A 10,949-nucleotide genomic window follows, 5' to 3' on the forward strand; every position below is an offset into this window, starting at 1 on the left:
AAGGAAGCACAAGGGGAAGGGAGTGAGGTAGCCTCCTCCTCTTCACCCCAAGACTGGACCCCGGCCCTCCCCCTACTTCTCTCAGGCCCACAGGCAGGGTGAGTTCCTGAAACCTGGGGAAAGGGGAGTGTTATGCAGCAGCCTTCTCTCTGTTCCCTCCCCCAACTATTTGCTGTACCCCCAGAGACAGAGAAAGAAACAGGATGGGCTTGGAACAAAAGTGAGGACTAGGCCTGTATCAGGGCTAGAATAGAGAAAAAGGACAGTGCCCTAGTAATTCAAAAGCTCGCCATTGGCTGAGACCCTCCCTGTTCCAGGGTTAGCACTAGGTATTGTGCCTACATGATCGCCTTTAAACTCCACAATAATCCTAAAAGTTGTATATTAGTGCTCCATTTTTCAGATAAGGAAACTGAAGCCCAGAGAGGTGAAGTGACTTGCCTGGAGTCACACAGCTAATGAACCTTGAAATTAAGACACTCCAAAGGCTGATTGGACATCACCACACTAACAGGGGCAAGATGGGGAAGTGCCCTGGCTGCCTCCCCCATGCACTTTGTCCCCACCCCAGGAAATCAACAGGACTCTGAGGCCTGTGCCTCAGTGCCAGAATCCCCTTCCCACGGCTGGTGAGAACTGAGTCCAAGTGCACACATGGGATGTGTCATCATGCTGGCACCGTAGCCTTCACAGTTCCTTCCCTGCCCTCCACACCCAACTCACCTGCATCTCAACCCCACCTCCTGTGAAGTGGGGAAAGGGAGGGGCAGCGCCACCTGGGCCTATGGGGCAGATTCCTGCCAGACAGGGCAAAGGGGGAGGGCGTGTCTTCCAGCAGGAGCAGGCAAGGCACTGGCAGGGAGTGGGCACCACCCCATCCCTATCCCCAGGGCACCCAGGCATCCGGGCATAGGGTGGCTAGGCCCTCCCCTCCACTCTCTTTGGGGTGAGAGAGCAGTACAAACCCCTCCCCTCACTCTGCCCTACCACGCCCCCATCCCTCCCAGAGGGAGCTGAAGACAGTTGTGTCATGATAAGATCAGAACAAATTGCCCAGTAACTGCCTAGACACACAAACACCCCACCCTCTTTTCGGATATAGGGCCCGGGAGCTACTGGGGTACTCCACTAGTCCCCCTCCCAGCCACTCTACCCGGCCATCCACAAGGCTTTTTTCCTCCCACTCAAACATTGGCTACCAGTGACTGGCTCGGAGAGAAGTAATTTTTTCAAGGTCCCGTGGCCAGTGGCACCTAGGGTTAGAACAGAGCTCGGCCCCCTGGCTTGCAGCCCTGCAGTCTGTCAAGGCAACAGAGCGGCCCAAGCCGTCAGGATGTGAGCTCTGGAGTCAGACTGCTTAAGCTTGTATCCCAACTCTACCACTTCCCGGCTGTGTGACATTGGGCAAGTGACTTCACTTCTCTGAACCTCCATTTTTATGCCTGAATCACAGAGTACCTGTCTCATAGGACTGCTGTTAGGATTAAATGAGATAATCCAGGTAAGATATGAAGCAAGTGGCAAATAAAGGTTGACTGTTACAATCTGGGATGACAGGGAAAACCCATCTGTGGCATCTAAGGGCAAATGCAGTGCAGCCTAACACTGCTCAGGAACCTGTCATACTCATGACAAAGGGACATGAAGACCAGAGCGAAACTGGCTTGTGATGTGAGAATCAAAGTCCACACAGGCGGAAGGAGCTACTACATTTGCCTTTAAACTGTCCTCAGGAGAGGAAACCATTGTCTGCAAGGCACCAGCCTAACTTAGAAAATTGCAAAAGTTGTTTTAAAGTTTTAAAAGAGCACAAGGACTTTATAAAGACCGGTTTCACATTCACATATCCAAAATCGACACATATTTTTACGCTCCGAGACACTCATACTCTTATTTGAACATCCACTACACACACACACACACACACACACACACACACACACACACCCCTAAGCACCAGGGGCGCCCCACGAAGCCCTCCTCCATCCCCTCACCTATCCCGGGCTCTGGCCTCCTCTGGGGTCTGCTTCTCCCTGCTTTCCCTGCGGACCCCTAGCCTGGACAGGCGGCGGGTCAGGCGGGTCAGGCGGGCCCCCAGGCCCTCGCACCGCTCGGCCATGTCCAGGGCAAAGCCCCCGGCTTGGGGCGTCGGGGCACCAGTCTGGGACGCAGGGGCCACCCGGATCCGTTCATTTGAGGAGAAACGCCTCCTCCGGCCCGTCCCCCTGAGCAAACAGCTGCCGCGCCCGCACTGGCTGCGGGCCGAGGACGGACCCAGATGCAGTGAGTGCGCTCTGCAGGGGCCGCCCCGCCACTCCAGACCGCAGCGGGGACCGCTCCTTCTGAGCCCCCTTTCCCCAAGGCCCTGCCCTCGGCCCTGACCGCACTACTTCGTTAGGTCTCCTTGCGGCACCAAGGGCCGAACAGGTGCAGACACCCCTCAAGATGCGTCTAAACCAAGTGGACCAGGAAAGAGGGGCCAGGTGGTGGAGCTGAGCAAAGTGTCTTCCTCCCGGGAACACAAGGGCGGGGTCACGGGCGGGAATCGGCGTGGGCTTGCCGACTGGGCGGGGCCTAACCAAGTAGTTGGCATCTAGTGAGAAGCCAAAGGGGTGACTGGGTGGGCTTGGAAACCCGACCTTGATTACTGATGGCCGCTGAAGCCGACTGTGCCATTGCCCTGCTATGGTGGGCTCCCTATTTGAGTTCCTCTCTCTCTCTCTCCCCTCTCCTCTTCTCCCCCGTCCCCCTCTCTGTCCTGTAGAGCCTACATAGCCCAAATCTCGACTCAGCCAGAATCTCGCCCAGTACCCGCCCAGTACCCGCCCAGTACCCGGGTGGGGAAGCCCCTCTGAAACCCACAGGCGTGCGAACGGCTCCCCCTGCTGGAAATTGGCCAGCTATTGTTATTTAATAATAACAATACTGTTTATTGTAATATAACCTGTACCTATTCCCTCCCAGGCAGTGTGCCCTTTCCCACCTGATGCTGCCTCTACAATTCTCCCATGGGGGTGGGGACCACCTTGCACATTTGAGAGGATCCTCTGGGACTGCAGGAAGAAAGGTCATCAGGATGGTCCCAGTTCCCCAGGCTCTCTTTGCCAGTTCTTCCCTGCCTGTATTCCTTGTAAGGCCTCTACCCCTTCGCTGAGCCCAGCACCTCCTTATCCCTTTGCCCTCTGTGGTGGACTGGTACTGGCACACAGGGCATCATGCTTCTGGATCATGATGGACACTGATATCCTGTGTTCCTGCCCCTCGATCCCCACAGGGGGCACAGATCCTGGCATGTACAGATCATGGCAGGGAGTACCAGTTGAGGTGGCCTGTGGCCTCCTAGGAACTAGGACAAGAAGATGGTGAGAAGCAGCAGACAGACATCTGGACAGGTGCTGGAACATCTGTTCAGCTGACAGGGCAGTGTGCCCCGTGCTTGGCAGTACAGTTTGCAGCTTGCAGAGTTCTGGAAGGCTGGCCTGTCCATTGGTGAGCTGAGATGGAGGGTCTGATCCCAAGAAGGAGCAGAACCCAAACCCAGCTAGAGGTAGATGACTGCAGACACCCATCCTATGGGTGGGTAGCACCAGGCTCTTCCTGGCTATGTTTTGCGCTGCTCCAAAGCGGGGTGTGAAGTCTGGCAAATACAGGATAACTTCCATCTCCTGAAGCTCAGGAGGCCTCAACTTGCTATTTAGAAAATCCTTTAATTACTCTGCCCCTGCCCTCTCCCCAGGGCAGTCCTGACATCACAGCTCAGGCTGGCTGCCCTTGCTTTTCCTGGGATGCTGAGGACACCTTGATCTTGTCTGCATCCCAGCCCCTTTGCTTCTCTGAGGGCACTGCCACAAGACCTAGTGCCCTCTGGTGCCACTGGGCGAGGCAGGCAAGAGAAGTCAGAGGCAAGTGGGTGTGAGCTAGGCTGCAGGTCTGTGGAGTATGCAGCCGATGGTGCAGCTTCAGGCAAATGTGCTGGGTGAAGCTACCTGAGCAGGCACTGCCCTGGAAGGGCAAGTCTCCTGAGTGCAGGCGCAGGTGGGTCTTGAGGTTGCTGGAGCTGCTGAAGCGCTTGTGGCACATCTGATAGAAATGGGCACGGGCATTAGTTCTGCCTACCCAGCTGGCTCAGGATCTCTGCTCCCCCTCTCCATTCCTCATCCCCACCTCCTTGTCATGCAGGCCCGGAAGCTTTCCCCCCACCCCCAGGATTCCTCCCTGGGCCTCACAGTGTCTGGCACATTGGAACCAGGCAGACCTGGATTAGTATCCTGTTTCTTTTATTCTCTGTGTGAACTTGTATAGGTGACTTCCCCTCTCTGAGCCGAGTTTTCCTTATTGGTAACATGTGACTATTAATACCTAACCTCATGGATATGATGGACTGAAAGAGATAATCACATAGAACGCTTATGAATGCAGCTGCAGCTTCAGTAGGCATAATTAGCATTTACTGGGAGAAGCCACATGCTAGGAATTGATCTCTCATAGTCTTTCCCAGGACCCTGGAGAAGCATGACTAAGTACTAGTACACCTCCTATATGATAGTGAGAAAGCAGAGGCTCAGAGAAGTGAAGCCACTAGCTGAAGGTCACACAGCAAGTTGGAGGCAGAATGAGTATTTGAACCCACATAGTCCAGACTCATAACCACTGTGCTGCTTTCATTTCTACCTCTGTAAAACAGGGAAAGATTCCCCACCCTTCTGACCTCTCAAAGGACATGGTGAGGCTCAGAGAAGGAATTAACACTGAACTGATGTTATACGCAGTGTTTGTATACTTTGCACACACCATGGTAGTAACTCTTCCAGCAATGCTGGGAAGAAGTTAATAGGTACCCACTCCCCAGATTCCCCTAACTTTATTATCCTCCCCCCACAGACATACATCTCTATTCCCCCCTCCAGACCCCAGGAATGACCTCCACTATCACATCCTGACCCTTCCAGGCTGGGAGGGGTCATTTTCATCCTCCTCCACCTCCTTCCCCTCCTGTCCTGTCTCCACTTGCTCAGGAGGATTGGGGAATGGAGACTACGAATATAGATGCCATCCCCCCAGGGGCCTGGAAACTGCCTGCAAGAGTACAGAGGAGGGAGAGGAGGGGCTCACCAGGCACTCGTGGGGCCGCTCCCCTGTATGCACCAGATGATGCTTCTGCAGGTGGGCGAACTGGGTGAAGCTCTTCTGGCACAGGGAACACTGGTACGGGCGCTCCCCACTGTGCACACGCAGATGGACCTGAGCAAGGTGTGGGGAAAACACTGCCAGTTGCCCAGAGCACGACCTGAGATCCTCTCTGAATCTCTACCTACACCCCCACAGGACCCCTTTTGGGCACCAAGACCTCTCAATCCCCTTGCCTTTCTGTCACCCCCCCTCAGGGTCTCTCTTCCATTCCCCAGGATCCCCCCACTCGTTCTGCTGCCCTGCAGGACCTAGTGCCCTCTGGTGCCACTGGGCGAGGCAGGCAAGAGAAGTCAGAGGCAGGTGGGTGTGAGCTAGGCTGCAGGTCTGTGGAGTATGCAGCCGATGGTGCAGCTTCAGGCAAATGTGCTGGGTGACGCTACGTGAGCAGGCACTGCCCTGGAAGGGCAAGTCTCCTGAGTGCAGGCGCAGGTGGGTCTTGAGGTGAGATGGCAGTGGTCAGACCAGACAAGGGATTATATGCATATATATATATATATATATATATATATATATATATATATATATATCCTGAGCAGCGTTTCTCAAAGTGTGGTCCGCAGACCAGCAGCATTAACGGCACCTAAGAGCATGTTAGAAATGCAGATTCTCAGGCCCCACCCTGCAGGGCTGAATAAAAATCTCTGGGGCTGGGGCCTAGGAATCTGCGTGCTTACTAGCTCTCCTGGTAGTCTGAGGCTTATTAAAGTTTAAGAACTCATGCCCTAGAGGATCGAGACGGGATCTTCCCCCATAACCATAACTTTGCCAACTTGCTCATAGCTGCGGGTCTTTACTGACACACAGACACGCACCCATGGTTGCCACCTGCTGGACGCCAACAGCACTGACGCTAATTTGTGGGCTCCCACTTGAAAAAGGCTGGTAGTTAGGTCTGTAGTCTAGACTCACTAAAATCTACCTGTTCCCCCACCTGAATTTCAAACAAATAAACACAAGGAGGCTTAACACGAGTTGTTCAGGGATGGGCTTTGCACTAGATGCTGAGAGACTGAGATCAAGGCCTAACTCAACCACTAAATCAAAGTGACCTTGGGCAAACCCTTTCCATTAGGAGCCTAAGTTTCTAATTTTTAACTTAAATGAGATGGTTCCATAGACAGTCTTTTAGGTGGAGAGGACCTTGGTAGCCATCTTATACTATATCTTCTCTCTACAGATGTGAAACTGAGGAGCCAAATGAACCATCCAAGGTCACGGCCTAGAGGCTGCTGAGGAGTTCCTTCTGACTTTGAGGTCTTTGATTCTAGAAGCAGGATGGGGGGGGGGGGGTCATTGAAGGATGCTGAGGGGGCAGTGGAGCCCAGGAGGCAGATACCTTGAGGTTGGAGAGTTGCCCAAAGCTCTTGCTGCACACGTTGCACTCGTACAGGATTTTGCCATTCTCTTTCTTCAGCGGGTAAGGCAGGGCTGCAGTGCCTACTCGGGAGGCTGTTGGTGCCCGCTTTGCTGGAGCTGCCCTGCCAAGGTGTTCCAGCCCTGCGGAATAGATCCCTGCAGCTCCAAGTCCTGGGTTCCAGGCCTGGAAGGGTTGGGTTTGGCCAGAAGTTTGGGAGGCCCCTGGGTAAGGACACAGGGTCTCCCCGCGGGCGCTGTGGTGCCCACGCTCACTGACACTCTTCAGCATGTTGGGCACAGCCCCGATGGGGTAGGAGGTGTCTTGGGGCAGCATGAAAAGGGGGGGACATTGGATAGAAGGTAGGGCCCCAGCGGCTAACAGGTAAGGTGGAGGCAGGAGAAGTGGATATGCAGGATAGAGGGGGTGGAGGTGGAATGGGAGTTCTTTGGAGACTGGAGCGGACAGGTGACAGGAGCAGAAAGCCAAGGGGCTGGGGCTCTTTGTATGCTGCCAGGGGGGTGGGGAAGAGGTGTTGTGGGAAGAGAAGGGTGGGCAGGGAGCCCCCTTGCCAACTCTTTCCAGCTGGCTTCCCATCTTGTCCCCGCTCAGAAGGTACTTTGCTCTGAGTTTCCTGTCATCGATGGAGCCGGCATGTGGCCCTGGTGGCTGGTGCTCTGAGCAGGAAAGAGAAGACAGTCAGGGCTCCACAGTCTGGGGTAAAGTTCTACTCCCCATCTAACCTGACCCACTCGGGACTGGGAGAGAGCTCTAGCCTGCAAGCCTGTTGGGTGACCTGGGCAAGGCGTTTCCCCCTCTCTGGACTTTCCTCGTTTGCAATTGCATTTGCCAATCAAAGTGGCTAGTATTTGCTCAGTGCGTAACAGTTTTAGGGAGAGAAAATGATTCAAGAAGCCTGTTAGACATTCACGTGGAACAGTCAGGTGCGCAGTTGGATGAACTGGTTTGGAGTTTAAAAGAGAGATTTGAGCTTGGAGAGGTTTGGGTGTCAGGGGCCCAGATGATACCACGTGAGGGTGACGCTGGATCTGCTGAATCCAAAATGATAGCCACCTGACACATGTGTGTACATTTAAATTAAAATAAGTACAATAAAAATTCAGTTCTTCAGCGGCACTAGCCTCATTTAAAAAGCTCCATAGGTACGGGATTAGACACCACAGGTAGAGAACGTTTCCATTATCGCAGGAAGTTCTATCAAACACCTACTCTAAATAAAGAGAACAGGAGCGCAGAGGAGGAAAAGAAGAAGAGAGGGGAGAGGGGAGATGGGGAGGAGAAGGGAAGGGATAGAAAGGGGAAGAAAAGGGAGGGGAGGGGACGGGAGAGGGGGGGGGGAAGGTTCTGCACTGAGTTCCACAGCAAGTGAATATTTAGGATGTAAGTAGAGAAGAACTTAGCGAGGGAGACTGAGGTGCAACAGCCAGGGAGGTAGAAGCTAAGCCAGGAGTGGTATAAAGTAAAACACTAAGAAGAAAAAAAGTATTAAAGAGTAGATTGTCTGCTTGGATTCTCATTTATTCACTCAACCAAATGTACTGAGCTGTTTTGCCCTGTGCTCTTTCGAGGGGCAGAGAGTGAGGGATACAGGACACAGCACAATAGTCCCTGTCCTCCAGGAGGTCCCAGTGGCACCAGGAAATGGTGTGTTACTAAGCAACAAGCCCAGAAGCCTACTTTTATGGAAGAAGAAACTGGCCTCAGTGAGGTGTCCAAGGTCATGGAAATAACACGGCAGTACCAGGACCCCACCCCAACTCCCTGAGTCTCCGTCAGTGCTCTTTTCTCATAATACAGATTCCTCTGGCTCAAACAGGTAGACAAGATCCACTCTCAACCCACGTACACCAGATCCCACACCCATGCCTGAGAAAGCCACTGCTCACCTTCTCTGGCTCAGGTGCACCTTGAAAACCCCCTATACTCCTAGGCCCAAACTTCAGGGGAAAATGTGCTAGTCAAGTGTGCCTGAGGCTCTGTCCTCACCAGTGACGATGGGTCCTCTGCCCCTCCCATCCCCAAACCTAACAGTGCCCCCACCTTCAGCCTCCACCAAGGTGCAGCCCTGTGCCCTGGGCTTACTTGTGCTCATGGAGTCCTCTCTGAGATCCTGTGGAGCTGTGCCTGGGGGTGCCATCTGCAGGGTGCATATGTAGAGGTCCAGGCCCTGGGGGCAGGGCAGCAGGGCAGATCTGACAGGTGCCAGTGGCCAGGGACACAGCGAGCTGGCACAGGATGGGCTATGGACATCCACTGGGTCTGGAGGTGGCCTGCAGGCTGGGAAGACCTGGAGAGCAGGGGGCAAGGGGCTGGGGGCTTCATCTCCAGGGTCCCTGGGATGATGCACCCCTAGTGTGTTTTCCAAAGGAGAAGCTAAGACTCTCTCACCCCCATGATGTCTGTAACTAAATGGCTTCATCTTCTGTCATCCAAAAATCTCTTTCCCCAGGGACATTTGTGCCCAGCCCAGATTGTCTTCCCTCTGCCCCTAGAACTCCTTACCTAGCATTCTCCCTACTCCTTCCCTCCCTGACCACCCTGCTCCACCATGTCTCAGATCATCCACTGGGTTTTGAATGGAACCAAGGTGAACTTGGAGAAAATCCTCGTCAAAGACTATAAACCCCACAGGATGGGCCCTAAGGCCAAGGCATGGTCATACAGCCAAGCCTCCTGCATGGCCCCACCCTTCTCATGGCCCACAGAGGAGTCTGGCCCCTAGGGCATGGGAGAGGGTCTCTGGCACCTTACGGGCCCATCCCCATGATGTGCTAGGGTAGAGGTGCTCAGGACCAGGGCACGGTGGGAATCCAAGTCCCTTCAGATTTTTTTCCTCACTTCCTCCCTTAGTAGACAGTCTGGCCTCAAAGATAGGGCTGGGATTCCACCTTACCTGGTCACCTTGACAGGGCTGGAAGTCCAGGATGGGGGACAGGGAGCTCCCTGTGCTCCTCGGGGGCTTGGTCTTGTGGCAACAATCCAATTCTGGAGTGGGTTCCCCCTTCATGCCCCCACTACCTGCTGGGAAGACAAGTCAGTCACAGGTGAGCAATGAAGGTCCTTGAAATAGTCTGGCTTCTAGGGCTGGCTCTCCCACTACACCTTGAACCAGTCACTGCCCCTCCTGGCCTCAGTTTCCCTATCTGCAAAATAGGAGGGTTGGACTGGCTGATGTCTCAGTGCTGACATTTAGAAGTCACTGATGCTCTCCTGATAGGTGCGAGAAGAGGATTGAATGGAGACTAGCCAATCAGAGGTGAGGAGCAGAGCCTACCTGATCCCCATCCTTGGGGAAGAGAGGAGAGACGAAGGTCTTCATGGAGGTTACTCCCAAGTGAGCTCAGAGATCTGAGGGAATATTCCAGACTCTTCAGGGCCACAGGGAATTGAGAAGCCACTCCCTTCCGTGCTGGGAGGTACTCATGACTCCATAACTACCAACCACAGGCTCCCCACCACAGGGAACTGTTCACCAAGCAGAACCTGCCACAGCTTTTCTGGGCGGTTAAGGAAGTCCCAGTGTCCTGCCACCCAGACTACCTAGGCTCATCTCACTAACCAGGGACAAGAGTCCCCCAGGTCTCCTGACTGGCCTGATAGGAAGATGCCCCAAATGCTCAGGTGTCTGCTCAGTTAGTACCTGGCCTCTCTGCCATCTTTCACTGAAGGCCACCAAGCACAGGGATCACCTTAGCTTGTCAAATGCCCCAAGGGCCTGCCCCTTCACCTCAGTAACCACCCTTCCCTCCACCCTAAGTGCCCCTCAGACCCTAGCACCCTCGCTCAAGTGTCTCAGCCCTCCAAAACCCGGACTCCTTCCCCTGTCCCAACTCCTCCCAACCCTTCCCCAGTTCTCAAAACAAATACCCCCAAAGGAGAGGCTGCCTGCATGAGGCTCTCCACCTGGCTCTGCAGAAGTCCCCTCTGGCTGGAAAAGGAAGGAGGTGGGCAGGAGGGCAGGAGGGCAGCACTGCCTGTGGCTGAGCCCAGTGGGTGCGAGAGATGACAGGAAGGTGATACATTTGAAGTTGCCACAAATAGGAAGAAGGGGGTGGGCAGACTGGGGGCCCTATGAGACCTGACAAGAGGGAGCCGCCCACCAGCCTTTACCTACCTGTGGCAACTCTATAGGACAACGTGCTGATTTTTGGACCACCATGAACTGGGCCCCTGAAAGTTCAATATGTGGAGGTGAGGTGGGGTGGGGGGTTGCTATCTCTGGTTCTCAGAGAACTCAGATGGCTGAGCAAGAGTGTGATAGAGGGAGCTCAAAGGCTTGGGTCCTTCTAGGGATGGGGTTCCAGCTGAAACAGAGACAGGCAGTGATGATGACAGGGAAGACAGTCACGGTGATGGCAGGAACAGGAACAGGCAGAGATAAGAA

The 10,949-nt window shown here is 54.2% G+C and overlaps 1 protein-coding gene across 1 annotated transcript; it reads right to left on the reverse strand.

Moving 5' to 3' along the window:
• Window positions 1-2,926: 2,926 nt before the first annotated feature.
• On the reverse strand, window positions 2,927-10,544 carry ZNF683 (zinc finger protein 683). Its single transcript, XM_088789926.1, has 7 exons — window positions 10,433-10,544; window positions 9,840-9,913; window positions 9,459-9,586; window positions 8,648-8,852; window positions 6,527-7,221; window positions 5,113-5,241; window positions 2,927-4,080 (listed from the first exon to the last, which is right to left on the reverse strand). The coding sequence occupies exons 3-7, from the start codon at window positions 9,570-9,572 to the stop codon at window positions 3,757-3,759; spliced, it is 1,467 nt and encodes a 488-aa protein (XP_088646052.1). The 5' UTR covers window positions 9,573-9,586; window positions 9,840-9,913; window positions 10,433-10,544; the 3' UTR covers window positions 2,927-3,756.
• Between the last annotated feature and the right edge of the window lie 405 nt (window positions 10,545-10,949).

This window comes from Rhinolophus sinicus, chromosome 14 (genome assembly GCF_057876585.1).
Source record: "Rhinolophus sinicus isolate RSI-liver-muscle chromosome 14, RSI-T2T, whole genome shotgun sequence".
Lineage (NCBI taxonomy): Eukaryota > Metazoa > Chordata > Mammalia > Chiroptera > Rhinolophidae > Rhinolophus > Rhinolophus sinicus.

Excerpts from the sequence above, each read along its gene's own strand:
- ZNF683 (XM_088789926.1), bottom strand. The coding sequence starts at position 9,572 with ATGAAGGGGGAACCCACTCCAGAATTGGATTGTTGCCACAAGACCAAG. Across the intron at positions 7,222-8,647 it reads AGAGGACTCCATGAGCACAA|AGCACCAGCCACCAGGGCCA; the intron begins GTAAGCCCAGGG and ends TTTCCTGCTCAG. Across the intron at positions 4,081-5,112 it reads AGCGGCCCCACGAGTGCCTG|ATGTGCCACAAGCGCTTCAG; the intron begins GTGAGCCCCTCC and ends CATTTCTATCAG.